The sequence below is a fragment of the Calliphora vicina genome, chromosome 4, assembly GCF_958450345.1.
Source record: "Calliphora vicina chromosome 4, idCalVici1.1, whole genome shotgun sequence".
Classification (NCBI taxonomy): domain Eukaryota; kingdom Metazoa; phylum Arthropoda; class Insecta; order Diptera; family Calliphoridae; genus Calliphora; species Calliphora vicina.
The window spans coordinates 49,428,486-49,446,026 of NC_088783.1; the positions used below are offsets into that span (position 1 = coordinate 49,428,486).

Genomic DNA, 17,541 nt, shown 5'->3' on the forward strand with positions numbered 1-17,541 from the left:
AACGATCTACGCCTTCAAGTGTAGGTTATCTCTATTAGTTTAAGAGATCTTCAGGTTTAAAGATTTATTTTTTTTAATTTTGCTCGATCTTTTTATGGTTTTTTAGATATAAAATAATATAAAACTTGCTAACAGTTAACTCGCGGACTCGAGTATGAAAAAGTGCAATATTTTTGAAGGACGGAGTTTTAAAGTGGCATATTTTTGAATCTAATTGAGATATTGACTTGAAATTTTTTTTGTAAGACCAAAAATTAATTAAAATTAACTAAACAAAAAAAGTATAGCTCGGAAAAAATATGGATCAAATTGTTCCAAATATTTGCAATCCTATTAAAATTTTGATATAAATTTTAGTTTTAGAAACTCAATGAATATGTAATATGTAATAAAATCTTTATTTATTAACGAAACTCAATGAAGTTTTCAGCGTTTTTTAAATTTCTCATTATAAATAACAAGGTGTAAAAAAACTTGTCAAAAGGTCAAAGGGAATCCCGCAATTCCTAAAAATGGTATTTTTTACAATTTTGTCTATAGGGTCCACATTTCCTTCGGGGCTGGGAAAATACTTTAGGGATAAATAGGGAACACATCCAAAACTTCTTTCCGTTTTCTGATCCCAGCTTTGAGATTTTAAAACATGTGGCCCAAAGTTGAAATTTTGATAAAAAAAAATAGGTCAATTTCCAAAGGACGTAGGGCCGACATGTTCGAAAAATAGGACATGTTTTTATACCAAAATGATCTCCGTAAAGAAACTTTATAGAAAAACATAAAATTGTTATATGTTCTTAGAGAAAGTTGTTTTTTAATAAAAAAAAAAGAGTTATGTCACCTTTTTGTCCAAAAAACAGCAAAAATATACTATTTTTTGAATTTTTAAATTGAAAATCTGTTATTTTTGGATTCGTAATTGACATTGCTCTGAAATCTTTTGTATGTTGTTAGTAATTTAGTTGTCTAACTAACAAAAAAAATTCGACCAAAAAAATTTTTAAAAAAGCGGACCAAGGTATGGCAAAATTTTAAAATTTTAATTTTGAAATGCCTATAACTAGAAAATTATAAGAGATAAATAGCACACGCAAGCATGTTTTTTCATGATCTAACAAAAAAATGGCACGTGTTTAAAAATTTTACATGTCGAAGGTACCCTACTTTGAGCCCCCATAGCGCCGCCCCTGGATTATTTGTTTAACTTAACCATTTTAATAACTTAAACTCGAATACTCCTTGGCTAAGCCCAATTCAAATTTTATCCTGATCGGACCAGCCGTTTAGAAATGCCAGATTTATTTCCCCACTGTGTAACGTTCCACAAAAAAGCTTAATATTTGTATAACCCTATATGTTTCGGAAATACTTAAAAAGTTGTTCTACTATCACACGGTAAATAACGTCACAGTAGGCACTTTTCTAAAAAAAAAGCTCAGTTTTTGGAACACATTTTCCCCATTTTATGAATTTCGGTATTTGAAAATAAAAAATATAAAAAATTCGAATGCCATTGATTTAAGAACATTTGAGTTTATATTAGTTTCAAATTTTTTTATTTTTATATTAATTCAAATTTCATACTTTTCTTCATGAAAAATAACACATTTTATAATTTTTTTTGTTTTTATGGTTTTTAATTTTACTAAAATATCAATTTACAAGTCCTAAGGATTTCACCAATATCAAATACTTATATAAAAAGCCTTTATTTACTGCTCAGTAGTTCCACAAACTTTGCCCCTATGTAAAATTTACTTACGTTTTTTCGAAAACACCTCAGCTCTAAGCATATGAAATTTAATAACAATATCTCCAATAGTTCCCGAGATACCGAATTATTTCCAAAAAAAAGTTTCTAAACCACTGTGCATAAGAATACATACACATTTACATTCATTTAGATGCATGTATGTAGAAATGTATGTGTCAATTTACTGTTAGTTGGGTGGTGGGTTTCATTTTCTTCCTTTTATTAGCGGTGAAGGTGAGTTTTAAAAAAATATTCATAAATATTATTTTTTGGGGAAATTCCATAAGTGACATGAAAGTACATATTTGTTTGGGAGAGTGTGGGGGGGCAAAGCGAATTATAAGTGCTTTTATAAATATGCATCCATACATATTAGGATGGAGCCGTTTGTATGGAGAAAATATAAGGTGTTCATGTTTCCAAGTAAAATGAAAGTTTAATTTGTTTGAGGATAACATATTTCAAAATTTTGGGAATGAGCGTCTTATATTGGAGCTATGACTTATTAATGGGCGATCGTCATTGTGAATTGGAAAAATTTTTATTTTATTGTAAAAATCCATTTAAATGTGTAATAGCTGGTTTACTTGAGAATAAACAAGGTCTTGTAATAAAAAGCTTTTATAATTCAAATAAAGGTTCTACATTTTTATGAAAAGAATGATCAAACGAATTGATCGCAGAATTTATGGAGTACTAAACGCAAAATTTTTGCAATTTAGATAACGATATCTATCATAAACTCATTGCAGTTTATACAATAATACAATTTTTATTTTTCTATGTGCATAAATTGTAAAAGTCATTTAAAGTTTTTGTAAGAAAAATTCTTGATAAGACAACCCATTTTATTTAATAGAAAACAATCAAAATGTTTGTGTATGATTCATAAATTAACTGAATGTTTATTTAATAATTAAATCGATATAAAATAATGAAGGGCTTAAATTTGACAGCAGTAATGATAAGAAAATTAATAAGGAAGTAATGAGAACTTTACATTAATGATTTGGACTAAAAATTCATAGAAACTTGTGATTTGAATTGGATCTTGTTTCAGAAGCAATAATTTCTGAACTCAGGTTTTTTTCCAAATTAAGTCTTCCTTTTTTACATGCGAATTACACACTGCTAATTTCTAAAGAAACTAGCAACAATTCACTAATCCTTAAGGATTTAGCTCGCTATTTAAATTAAACAATATATAATTTTTTTAAGGTGTATTTATTTTTTTTATTTTACAACTTAATAACTAAAATAGGGTGCAGTTCTTTTTTTTATAGTTTTTTGGTTATATTTTATAATAATACTAGTTTGGTTAATATATAGTAGGTATATCGGTTAACTTTATAATGTCAAAATATTTGTTCTTATGGCGGCCTCATTAAAAATATCCAAAATAAGGTATTCTTTGTTGGAAACCAGGCGAAAAATCGGGAAACCTACGATGAAGCATCATCGATGGATAACCAATATGAAAATGTCTCATCCAAGGATTTGGTAAAGTCCTGCGGCAAGAATAAGCCATATGACGCTCATCAGAACTGCTATCACTAGAGGTGGATGAGGAACTGGAGGATTTTTTATCATATTTCTTATGGTGCTTTCTTTGTTTATGGCAATGATTGAGTTTTCCGCCTCTAGAGTGGGAACGGGAGCGAGAGCGTTTTCTTTCACATTTGGTTGAAGTGACTTTACACTTGTCGTTATCTCGGGAATGAGAACGAGAACGGGAACGACTTGCTTGACGTTCATGATGACCATGATGTTTGTGTAATTTTCCATGACCATGACGTCCTCTTGAGTTGGAGCGAGAACGCGAACGACTTGCTTGACGCTTATGATTTTTCATCTGATCCTCAGAATGTCTACCGTGAGAGTGTGAACGAGATCGGGAACGACTGGCATGCCTCTTATGATGACCGTGATGTTTGCTTAACTTTTCATGGCAGTGACGACCATGAGAGTGGGAACGAGAACGGGAACGGCTGGCATGACGCTTATGATGGCCATGATCTTTATTTAACTTTCCATGGCAATGACGCCCACGAGAGTGAGAACGAGAACGGGAGCGACTAGCATGACGCTTATGATGGCCATGATGTTTGTTTAACTTTCCATGACCATGTCGTCCTCGTGAGCTAGAGCGAGAACGTGAACGACTAGCATGACGATTATGATGATCGTGATGCTTCTTCATGTCAACATCGGAATGACGTCCACGAGAGTGAGAACGAGAACAAGAGCGACTAGCATGACGCTTATGGTGGCCATGATGTTTGTTTAACTTTCCATAGCCATGTCGTCCTCGTGAGTTAGATCGAGAACACGAACGACTGGCATGACGCTTGTGATGATCATGTTTCTTCATCTCATCCTCAAAATTTCTACCATGAGAGTGAGAACGAGAACGGGAACGGCTGACATGACGCTTATGATGGCCATGAGGTCCTCGTGAGTAGGAGCGAGAACGCGAACGACTAGCTTGAAGCTTATGATGGCCATGATGTTTGTTTAACTTTCCATGACCATGTCGTCCTCGTGAGTTAGATCGAGAACACGAACGACTGGCATGACGCTTGTGATGATCATGTTTCTTCACCTCATCCTCAAAATGTCTACCATGAGAATGAGAACGAGAACGGGAACGGCTGACATGACGCTTATGATGGCCATGACCATGATGTCCTCGTGAGTTGGAGCGAGAACGTGAACGACTGGCTTGACGCTTATGATGGCCATGATGTTTCTTCAATTTGTCAGATCCACAGTGACGAGATCTTGAGTTGCATTCGGATTTGTATCCACCGTATAGGAAACATGGCGGAACTGATGATACTCTACAGCGTGAGTTGGAACGGGAACGACTCCTCGAGTGTCCGCGTTGATGTTTCGGCCCCATGCAGAGGCCGGATGGCCGAAAAAACTGAGCATATTCGTACATGCCATGAGATGGGAATCCACGATGATGCGAATATCCTCCATGGTGTAGGAAACCTCCATGATGTGGTGGTCCCCCATGATGAGGGAATCCTCCATGATGAGGAGGTCCTCCATGATGTGGAAAATCTCCATGATGTGGTGCTCCCCCATGATGAGGGAATCCTCCATGATGTGCAGGTCCTCCATGATGGGGAAAACCTCCATGATGTGGTGCTCCGCCATGATGAGGGAAACCTCCACGATGTGCAGGACAACCGTGTCGAGCAGGACCGCCATGATGTGGAAATTCTTCACTACATGGGCATCTACAATGTTCACGGGAGTGCTGACGATCATAACTTCTGGAACGTGAACGATCTCTGTGGCCATGATGATGTTTACGGCCATGTTTATGTTTCAAATGTTTACTGCGACGAGGTTCAAACTCCACTTCACTATCACTTGAGCTCGAACTAGAACCAGAACTGGAACTTGAGCTAGAACTAGTGCCACTGCTGGTGCCATCACTGGTATCACTTGATGTCGAAAGTGAACGATTACGAATTCCATGTTTCTTACCCTTCTTTTTGTCCTTATGATTATGCTCCTTCTTATGCATTTCCTTAGCCAAATCATCTACAGCTTTCTGCAACTTTTTTTGAGCCTTTAAAGCCTTTTTCATGGCCTTTGAATATTGTTTTACCGAAACTTCTGGCTTCGAAGTAGAGGGTTGCGGTTCCTCCTCCTGGCATTGGTCATCGATAATATTGCCATAGCACTCCACAATCACTGGTGCTTCATGATCCTCCATAGGGATTTGTTTTTCACTTTCAGTCATTTTAATTGTTCCTTTTTTAACTTTGTTTTTCAGATTATTTACGTTTTATTGTGAAATTATTTTTTTTGTGTTTAAGTATTTACTTTCAGCTTGTTTATTTGATTTTACTTGTTTGTTTTATTTTCTTTTAGTTTGAATTGTTCACTCAACAAATTCTTTGGTTGGAATAACTGCCATTGTTGTGCCGGCATTTGCCTTTTATAGTCTTTTTCTCACTCTCTCGCTCTCAGATAATTGTTTTGATCCAACTTTTTGTTATCGTCTTGTTGTTGTTTTTAAACATATACAAGTAAACGTTTACAAACGTATGAGTATTATTTTATTTTTGTTATTCACTCATCACTCATCACTCATACTCCGGCATAGATTTTCTCCATTTGATTGTAAACGTTTGCAAACGTACATTTCGAATGGCACGCGCTTATCAGAACAGTTGATGAGACCCTCTGGATTAACTTGTTGGTAAACAAAATAATTGTTTTATTTTAGTTTGCAGTGACTTTTTTTTATTTTTTTTTTTTGTTTCAAAGAAAATTATGGAAAATTGTAGAAAATTATTATAATTGTGTTTATTGAATTTCATCAACTTATTGTAAAATTAGTTTAGTTTCTCTTGATGACGTCATATATTTCCATTGGAATATTAGTTTGCATGTTTAGCTTTACACACATATTTTCATATGTGCTTCCCCGAATAACTAATTCATGGAGTTTGGTGAATTATTTCATTCTAAACCTTCTCCTAGACAGTCTAACAACCAATTGCTTGTAAACAAACCATCCACCGACTGACTACTCTTCAATAGATTATTTCTGGTTAGGAAAATAACTATTGTACTTTCTAAAGTACAAAACAAAATAAAGGTTTAAAGCGACTACGCTCTAGATTACTTAGAGACTCTAAAGTAACAACTGACTTCATGCTAGATTACCTGGGATGTATAAAGTAACCAATTGACAATTCTCTGCTCTGATTAAATATATCTTAATAAAATTTGGAACTTATATATTGGCTGAAAGACTTAAAAATGTGGGATTTTTTTAACTGTTTAGTTTTTATTTTGAAACATTTGTACAATTGGCCATTGTTAGCTATGACGGCAACAAGAACGAATCAATCCAATTTCGGATACTCTGTTCTGAAGTGAAGCGTATCCCAGAGAGAGCATTCTGCATCTGATCAAAAGAAATAGTAGTCTGACGGGGCACGACATGGTCTAAAAAGCGGGTGAGGCAAAACTTCCCAACTACTTCATTCCAGGGACCGTAACGGTTATAAATGATATCAAAAAAGTAATTTTATAACAGTAATTTTGTGACTTTAAAAATAAAAATCCACCTGAAACAGTTATTTTTCGACGTAAAAATAAAAGTTCGCACAAAATTCTTAAAACAGGAGTTTTAAATAGCCTTCATAAAAAAAACTCTTTTGAGGACTTTTATTTTTTCCATCATAAAATAAAAGTCATTTGAAGAGTTTTATTTTTCCCGTCAGAAAATAAAACTCATTTTATGTAAATTAACACTTAAAGCTTGCCGTTGGTCAGATCGTTACAATTCGTAAAGCCCCTTGCATTGCAATTGAATAATTTTTCATTAAAATAAAATCAATTGTTTGATTCCTATTATCAAATTGTTGTTGTTTTTTTTCTCTGAAACAAATAAATTACTACAAACATTATATCAGATAGACTCAATAAACAAAGATATTGAAAAAAAGTAGAAAATAAACGAAAAGAGTTTTATTTTTTGACGGGAAAAATAAAACTCCTCAAATGACTTTTATTTTATGACGGAAAAAATAAAACTCCTCAAAAGAGTTTTTTTTTGACGGGAAAAATAAAAGTCCTCAAAAGATTTTAATTTTATGACGGCTATTTAAAACTCCATTTTTGGAGTATTAACAGGTCTCCGTTGACTCTAACATAGAAATTTTGTGATTTCAAATTTTCTGGATAACCGTTATTTACGGTCCCTGCTTCATTCTAATTAGTTTTTAACACGTGTCCTAGCGTTTTCATTATGGAATAATACGAATTCAAGTCTGGCGGCATATTCTGGACATTTTCGGCCAATACTCGCTTCAAACGAATCGAATTCATTCGGTACTGGTTCACTATGATGGTCTGGTCAGATTTCAGCAGCTCGTAATAGATAGGACCCTATTGCTGCCACCAAATACAGAGTACTACCTTAGCGCCATGGATATTTGACTTTGGTGTCGATTCGGCTGGTTGGTCAGGGTTCACGTGCTATCTCCTACGCTTCAGGTTATCGTAATGGATGCATGTTTGATCGCAAGTAATGATGAGTCGGTGCAAAAATGATTTTCTTTTATAGCGTTCTAGCATAATTTCGGACATTCAAAATCGTCTTTCAAGGACTCTCGACTTCAATGCGTATGGTGCCCAATTTCCTGGCTTTTGGAAGAATCCTGCTGCTTGCAAACATTTTTAAATTGCTAATTGAGTAGCTCCCATTGATTTTGCAAGCTCTTATTGAGTTTGAAAACAATCTTCATGGAGTAATGCATCCAAGTTCTTGGTCTTCAAACTGGGCTGGGCGATTTATATCTTCCGCATCTTTCTATCTCTCGCAGGTTTATGTATCTAGTGCTTGCAATATTAATTATTTTGCATGGATTTTGAAGTTCTTTTAATATTAAACTGAGCTGAGCTTCTAAATTTTGCATAAAATCTAAAAATAAATTTAAACAAAAATATTCGATTTTGCCGAATAATTCCAGATATAAAAATCCGGTTTGTCGTATAACTCGAAAACCGTCCATTTTATTTTCGAATATGTAATTCGAAAATCCAATTGTGCACAATCTCATGACGATATCTACAACAAGCAAACATATTCGATTATGTCGAATAATTCGAGATAAAAAAATCCGTTTTGTCGTATAACTCATAAACCGTCCATTTGTAAATACCTCGTTTTCGAATAATTCGAAAACCAGTTTGACAACTGTAATTGTGAACAATCTCATGGCGATATCTAAAATGGTTCATGATTGGTAGCTCATGAACGATTATTTTCAAAATAAAATGCACAGTGCCTTGCATTGACGAAAAATACGACGAAGTTTTCAAGTATTTTCTAGTGTGGTTTATAAAATTTACATGATACCAAATAAAAACACTTATAATATGGCTGAATAACCCATTCAAATCTTGAATGACAAATTATTACTGATTTTCAATTGCTACTACAAACTTTCTACATTACTTAGAAGTAGTTTAGTAATAGCTAAATTATAATCAGGCATGTAAGTAATTATTTATTATATACAATAGTTTTCGCTTAATTGATTTTACAAACAGGCTCAGTTTTTATGCAGTTATTAGGGAAATCATTAACCTGGTACTAAGTTAATTGATTCACTGACGCAATTAAAAGACACCTATTTCGAATAGCTCATATTTTTAAACCAAAGTACAAAATCAGAGCTCACTTAGTCAGTAATTGCTTTCAATCAATGTCAATGATACAATTAATGACTTATTTAACTCCCTATTTGTGAAATTTTGTATTAAGTACTTGTATGCAATGACATCAAAATATTTTCTTTATAATCTAAAGAAAGTTACAGTTGGCTGCATCTGGAATATTTGTTTTATTAAATTAATACTGCCAACACATAAGTATTTAGATTTAATATTAAACTTTAAAGCAAAAATTCTCCAGACTCAGTCATCTAGAAACCTTGTTTAATTACTCGTACTTAGCAGGAAAATAATTTCTTTATCATCTTAATTACATAATTTCCCAATATTTGAATATTTACTATTTATGGGATTATTACAGAAAATTTAAAGGAAATTTACATTAACATAACAACGCTCATTAAAATAAATATATTCACAACAAACCCAATTAGAATATTCTTATACCTACTAACTTATTTAAATATTTGCATACCAGAGTTGTAAATGAATCATTAATTTTTGAATTAATTCGCGAATCATTCACTCAAAAAAATGAATTGAATGAAATTTTAGTCAATTCAAATGAATTTGTTAAAAATGAATTGTTTTAAAAATGAAAAACGAATTGTTATTCGTTTCTAAAAGTGAATTGCAATTAATTTCCAGTTCATTTGAATTGAATTGATTTCGAATTCAATTAATTTATAAATTCATTTGAATTGAAAACGAATTGCAACTCATTTTTACAAATTCATTTGTTCAAATTCAAATTTGAATTGATTCAAATTTTATTCAATTCTTTTCTTTTTGTTGTGAAAAGAATTAATTCAAAATTTAGCTAATTCTTAACGAATTAAAATCTAAAAAGAATGATTCATTTACAGCTCTGATTCATACTGTTTGAGAAATTCAGAATCAGGATTTGAGAACTGTAGAAAAAGTCAACGATAACTTGAAATTTCCACCAAGAAAAAGTGAAATAATTGCGTTTCTTTTAAAAACAAAATTACACATATTGGTATATGTAGAAAAAAAATACCCTATAGCTAGATTAACAACTTAACATATTTAATTTATTGTATAACACATGTCTCTCTTATCAGCTAAATAAAGTGACATGTAAACGTTTATAAACGTTTACTATAGATCCGATGACTCATCAAAAGCTACACTAGTGATAATAGTTTTAAATGCAAACAATGATGACCAATGAATGTTTCTTCGAAATTGTTACCTTTAAAACTAGTTGTACACCTAAAAATATTAGTCTAACACAAACCTCGATTCTGAGTCGATGTCCGCTTATCCGTTTCTCTGGCGAAAAATCGAGAAACCTATGATGAAATATCATCGAGGGATAATCAATATGAAAATGTCTAAGGATTGGGTAAAGTACAGGGGCAGGAATAAGCCATTTGACGCTCATCAGAACTGCTATCGCTAGATATGGATAATGAATTTGAAGAACTAGAGGATTTGTTATCATATTTTTTATGGTGCTTTCTTTTTGTATGGCAATCTTGAGTTTTCTTTCATATTTGGTTGAAGTAACTTTGTCGTTGTCTCGGTCATGAAAACGAGAACGGAAACGACTTGCTTGACCTTCATGATGCCCATGATGTTTGTGTAATTTTCCATAGCCATGACGTCCTCTTAAATTGGAGCGAGAACGCGAACGACTTGCATGGTGCTTATGATTCTTCACCTGATCCTCAGAATGTCTACCGTGAGAGTGTGAACGAGATTGGTAACGACTAGCATGTTTCTTATGATGACCGTGTTGTTTGTTTAACATTCAATGACCATGTCGTCCTCGTGAGTTAGAGCGAGAACGTGAACGACTAGCATGACGATTATGATCTGCCAACATCGATTTTTCATGCCAACATCGGAATGACGCAAACGAGAGTGAGAACTGGAGCGACTAGCATGATCTTTGTTTAACTTTCCATGACCATTAGGTCCTCTTGAGTTAGAGCGAGAACGTGAACGACTTGCATGACGCTTATGATGATAGTGGTGCTTCTTTATGTCAACATCGGGATTACGTCCACGAGATTGGAAACGAGAACGGGAACGACTGGCATGACTCTTATGATGGCCATGATATTTGTTTAACTTTCAATGGCAATGACGCTCACGAGAATGAGAACGGGAGCGACTAGCATGACGCTTGTGATGATCATGTTTCTTCACCTCATCCTCAAAATGTATATCACTCATCTTCACACTTTCTGGACTATTGTTTTACCGAAACTTCTGGCTTCGAAGTAGAGTGCTATAGCACTCCACAATTACTGGTGCTTCATGATCCTCCATAGAGACTTGTTTTTCACTTTCACTCATTTTAATATTTAATTTTTTAACTTTGTTTTTCTTAGCTTATTTACGTTTTATTGTAAAATATTTTTTGTTGTGTGTAAGTATTTATTTTCAGCTTGTTTATTTGATTTTACTTATTTGTTTTTTCTTTTAGTTTGAATTGTTCACTCAACACATTCTTTGGTTGGAATAATGGCCATTATTGTGCCTTTTATAGGCTGTTTCTGTTGTTTTTAAGCATATACAAGTAAACGTATAAACCAGAGGTCTGTTATAGATCGAACTATACAGCAATTTATTGAACATTTAATATTTTAAATTATATCATTTCGGCTTTTATCTTAATACCGTCATATTTACGCGAATTATTAAGGTTAAACTGATTTTCTCAAGTTCAAATGTGGACCACCGATCTTCATAAAATTTGGTAAGAGAATTAACATTCGTATAAAAATTATTTACATATGTCGAATTTCAACACAATACTAATGCTTTTAAGTCAATTATGAATGTTGAAGTGATTTTCTGTAGAAGGCCTTATAAGGGGTCTAGGTTCAAATGTGATCCGATTTTCACAAAACTTTACAGTTTGATTTCTGAGTACATAAAACTGCTAAATTTTATCATGATTGCTACATAACTAATATTTTTTTGAGTATATGTATACATAAGTGCAATTCCGTAGGGACATTTGTATAAGGGCTACTTGAAATCATGGAACGATTTCAACCAAAATCAATAGGGTTCCTAATAAACACTAAAAATATAAACAAGTAAGAGAACTATATTCGGTTGTTCCGAATTTTATATACCCTTCATCAAATTATACTTTAAAATAATTTTATTTAAATATTTTAAGGTAAACAAATTTTATTTTTTTTTTAAGTTTTTCAAAAATTTTTTTCGTTTTTTAATTTTTTTAAAATTTTTTTTTTCCAAATTTTTTTAAAATTAATTTTTTAATTTTTAAAATTATTTTTATTTTGGAAAAAAATTTATGACAAATAAATTTTTTGATGAAAAAAATTCGGGTTAAAAAATATTTTTCCCGATTTTGGCCCATTGTAGGTCCAACTTACTATATATAGCCTTATATACATCGTTTCAATGGACTTTGAAATATCTATCATTAGATATCCATTCAAATTTAATTTTTTTTAACATTTTTTTTCGTTTTTTAAAAATTTTCCAAATTTTTTTTGAATTCTTTTTTTAATTTTTAAAATTATTTTTATTTTGGAAAAAAAATTATGGCAAATAAATTTTTTGATGAAAAAAAATTCAAGTTAAAAAATATTTTTCCCGATTTTGACCCATTGCAGGTCCAACTTTTTATATATAGCCTTATATACAACGTTGCAATGGACATTGAAATATCTATCATTAGATATTCATATTGTCTAACAATCCAGATATAGATCAAAAATAGGCCAAAAATAGAGGTTAATCCGGTTTTTTCCGTATATCTCAGACATTTGTGGGCCGATTGTCGATTTTAAATAGCAACCGAGCCGGAAGAATTGCCGATATATTGATGTATGAATCATGTATGTAAATTATTTGGGAAAGTTGATTTAAACATACAGACGGACAGACGGACAGATAGACATGGCTATATCGACTTCGCTATCTATAACGATCCAGAATATATGTATGTATATATACTTTATGGGGTCGCAAATGAGAAATGTACAAATTACGGAATGACAAACTTATATATGTATACTCTTGCCACTCATGGTGAAGGGTATAAAAACAACCCAACTTTTAATTCCAAAAAGCTTTTTTCGACATGTAGTTAAATTTCCAAATATCGAAAATACTCAATTATCGAATATTTGACCACTAAAATTCTTAAATATTGTAAAATTTCAGAATATCTTAAATTTTCAAATGTAATAATACAATATCGTAAAATTTTTGTTGTCGTTAAATTTGCAAATATCGTAAAATTTATAAATAGCGTAAATCTTTCAAATATTAGCTATGTTCAATAACTAAAAGTTGTTACTAGTTAGTAACAATTGTTACTGGAAAAGCGTTCATTAACTCAAAATCTTGCAAGTAGAGAAAAAATCAAGAGCGTATAAATTTTAGAGAGTGTTCTTTCGTTGCAAACTATTACAAGTTCTATTTTGAACTCGTAATAGTTAGCAGCTTATATTTTATATGTTTTGTGTTATTGCTTATTTATTTAAAAATTTATTTTTGTTAAAATTGAAGAAAATGTGATTTTAAAAGGAATAAAATAAGGAAATTGTGTGTATAAAACAATTGTTACTGGAAAAGCGTTCATTTACTTTTTACTATTTGAGAATTTAAGAGAGTAATTTTGTAAATTTTTATTTTATTCTCTCGTTGCAAGTATTTACTGGGAAAGTAAATGAACAGACCTATTGTATAAAATTCAAAAAAATAAAAACAATAAAATTTTCAAATATGTATCGTAAATACTCAATAAAATTTTTTTTAAAAAAAATCATAAGAATTCCATATATCGTAAATATTTCAAACATACTATATATTTCAGCAATATTTTGTTCACAAGTAAAATCCACAAAAATCGTAAAATTTAGGAATATCGTAAATTTTTAAATATCATAAAATTCCAAAAGAAATTGTGAAACTTTACACAAAAATATTAAAGCCTTAATAATCTATGTATGTACAACATTTGAAAATATAAATTCCATAATATCACTTTGCTAAAAAGCATTCGCTTTATAATTATGGCCCTCACTATTAAAGCATATTACGTTTGTAAACGTTTGGCTGCTCTGCTGTTCAGTCTCTAGATAAGAGAGCTAAATCGATACGTTTGCAAACGTTTGCGAAGCAGTATAAAAGCAAAAAGCCGGCACAATATCAACAACAGTCCAGTGTAGACAGTGGATGGGTGAACTAACTAAAACACAAAAAAGAGAGAAAATAATAAATTAAATAAAAACAACTTTGTAAATTAACAAAAGAAAAAAATCGAAATAAATAACAGAGACAAACACAAAGAGATTTGTTTATATAAATTAACAAAAACAAACAAAATATGAGTGCAAGTGAAAAGCAAACTGCGATGGATCATGAAGAACCAGTGGCGGTTGAAGCAGAAAATCACTGTGCCAACGATGAACCAGTTGATAGCATGAAAAAGTTTGAAAAGGCCATGAAAAAGGCACAAAAAGCTCAAAAAATGCTGCAAAAGGTCATGGAGGAATTGGGCCGAGAAATGCATAAACAGAAACAGTGTAAAAATAAAAATAAGAAAATTGGTGAGAAACGTAGACATCGCTCACGTTCACGTGACGAAAGAGCTGGCAGTAGTGATTCAAGCAGTGATACTAGCTCTAGCTCGAGTTCAAGCTCCAGTGATAGTGAGGTTGAGTTTGTTTCATGCCATTATGGTGGTAAAGGACATGGTGGTGGTGGTCATCATTCCCACCACCATCCACATCCCCATCATCATCGTCACGGTGACATACATAAGAAACATCATCATGGTCATGGTCATGGTGGTGGCGGCAGACATCATCATGGTCACCGAGATCGTTCACATTCCAGAGGACGTGATCGTTGCCGTTCTCGTGGTCATTCAAGAGGTCATTCGCGTGGCCACTCCAGAGGTCGTTCTCGCGGCTATTCAGCCACTCGTGATGTTGGTTACCAACAAATGCCATCAATTGGTGGCTATCGTTGTGGTACCGCAAACTCAACTGGAACAATTGAAGATCGTTTGCCATTAGCTTTAACACTTTAATTGTGAAATACTTAAAATATAGCAATATACAAATAATTTCATCATAACTTCACTGTTCACTAACTCATTAAATTAACATGTAAGTAAATAATACAATATAATTATGCCAAAAATATTTATAGCAATTTTAGTAAAAAATAAAAAATATGTATTTAAAAATACACAAAAAAAAATAATAAAAAGATATAAACCAAAAAAAATTAAAAGAAAAGTTGTTTCTTTAATCAAAATTTACGAGCTAAATCCATAATGGATTAGTGAATTGTTGCTGTTTTTCTTTTAAAAAAAACAGCAGTGCGAAATTCGTAAATAAAAACTAGGAGAATCCTGAGGCGGAATCGCTTGTATTAATATCTCAGATAGAACAAATGCTAGTTTAAAAGTTTTAATTAGCACATACAGTTGAATAACAAGTTTATGTCCAATTTCATCGCGATATTAATTATTATAAGACATTTATGAAAGTAGAAGTCATTTTCAGAGGGGGGCCTTGTATGGGGACTAGGGACAAATGATGCCCGATTTTCTCCATACTTTACAGTATAATTTCGGATTACTTAGAACTAATTTGTAAACAATTTTATAAGGATGACGGCATAATTAAGATATTTATGACTGCTCAAACAGTATTTCGGGGGACATTTGAAGAGGGGCTAGGTGAAATCATTGACCGATATTGCCCATTTTCAATACTAAACAAATCTTATAAACAGAGAGTATTTGTGGAAAATTTCAGCCTGTAGATGCTTTTCTGGCGTTACAAATGTCGTTTTTTTAAGCCCGATAGAACTTGAAATTGTAAAAAATACACAAAAAAAAGTAAATCTTATATACCCTTCACCAAATTATACTTAAAAATATTTTTTTTTAAATACATACATATTTTTATTTAAACAAAATTATTTTTTTTTTTAAATTATTTTAAAATTTTTTGTTTATATTGTTTTAAATTTTTTTTTTAAATAGTTTTTTTTAAAAAAAAAAAATTTTTAAATCGATTTTTTAAAAAAAAAAAAATTTTGAAAAAAGAATTTATGACCAAACAAATTTTTTGAGGAAAAAAAATTCGGGTTAAAAAATATTTTTCCCGATTTTGACACATTGTAGGTCCAACGTTACAATGGACTTTGAAATAAGCGAAAATCTGGACTTACAAAAAAAAAAAACACGAGTTAGGGCCTTTTTATATTAAGGCATCGATATCTACTTTGTGGTGTCGAATATTGCTGGCCATATGTCACGAATAACACGAACAATATTGGCTTCCAAGGCCTCAATTGTTGCTAGTTTATCAGCATAAACCAGTGACTTCACCTGGCCCCACAGGACATAATCAAGAGGTGTCAAATCGCACGAACTTGGAGGCCAATTGACAGGTCCAATTCTCGAAATCAAGTTATCGGCAAATTCTGATTTCAATAAATTATGGTTGCGGTCGTCGTATGGCACGTAGGGCCATCTTGTTGAAACCACATATCGCCCGGATCAATATCATCCATATTTTAACAATCTCCATTGACCCTAACGGTTAATTTTTTAAGAAATAAGGTCCGATGATGATGCTGGTGGCAAACGGTGCATTTGTCTCATTGTAATGGAGTCTGTAGGCTCTGTTGCGCGATTGGATGGCTGATTTTCAAAGTAAATTTGGATAATTTATTATCGTTGTTCAAGCGTTAATCTATTCATGATTTCGTTAGTTCTATCGGGATTAAAAAACACGATTTATGTGTGATGTCGGATTTTATTCATGATATATGTTCGTTCCAGAGAAATTTGACACAACAATAGTACAAATATCACATCAAATCCTAATGGAGCCAAATTTTTTAATTTCATCAATGAGCGCAGGTACTGCCTGTTACATACTGGCTTACACACTAGCCAAAGGGTATAACTAATTATTTATCAAAAAAATGAATTTAATACTTTTGATGCACTAAGAAATTAATCTCATAAATAAATTTCCTAAATAGTACAAATGTAGAATCACCGTACAGTCATTACAAATATTTCTACATTTCAATAATTTTAGAATGAAAATTGCAACGTTAATATCGATAAAAAATATCAAATGTTTCTAAATATATGTATAATAACTACTTATAGTATTATATTAATGTATTTTTTTTATAATTTGCAAATTACAATTAATTTATTAGATAAGAATAGCAAAATAAATAAATAAATAAAATACGCATTAGACATTTCAGTTGTTAGTAATTAAGAAATCACACACTTCACTACCTATACACTATCCAGCGGGGAATGCTTGCAGTAAAGAGGCCGTCCTAAAGGCCTTATTTTTAAAAACAGGGTACCCAGGCGTGTCATTGGGTGCCAAGGCTTTGCACACTCGCTTCTGTTAGAGGCCTACTTAATAAGGCACATTAGAAGGTATCTAATATAAGATCTGTAAGGATACCTGCCACGTAATGCCTCATAGAATGTCTGTTATTATTATTATTACAAGCGAGGCTTTACGCACTACGACCCATAGGATCTTTTGTGCAGCTTTAAAGTT

The 17,541-nt window shown here is 32.1% G+C and overlaps 2 protein-coding genes across 2 annotated transcripts; one reads left to right on the top strand and one right to left on the bottom strand.

The window, feature by feature from the left end:
• Window positions 1-3,018: 3,018 nt before the first annotated feature.
• Window positions 3,019-5,734, bottom strand: LOC135957978 (micronuclear linker histone polyprotein-like). Its single transcript, XM_065508828.1, has one exon. The coding sequence runs from the start codon at window positions 5,508-5,510 to the stop codon at window positions 3,135-3,137; it is 2,376 nt and encodes a 791-aa protein (XP_065364900.1). The 5' UTR covers window positions 5,511-5,734; the 3' UTR covers window positions 3,019-3,134.
• An 8,575-nt stretch (window positions 5,735-14,309) lies between these two features.
• On the top strand, window positions 14,310-15,017 carry LOC135958418 (midnolin homolog). Its single transcript, XM_065509322.1, has one exon. It carries the CDS (start codon window positions 14,310-14,312, stop codon window positions 15,015-15,017), a length of 708 nt encoding a protein of 235 aa, XP_065365394.1.
• The last annotated feature ends 2,524 nt before the right edge of the window (window positions 15,018-17,541 follow it).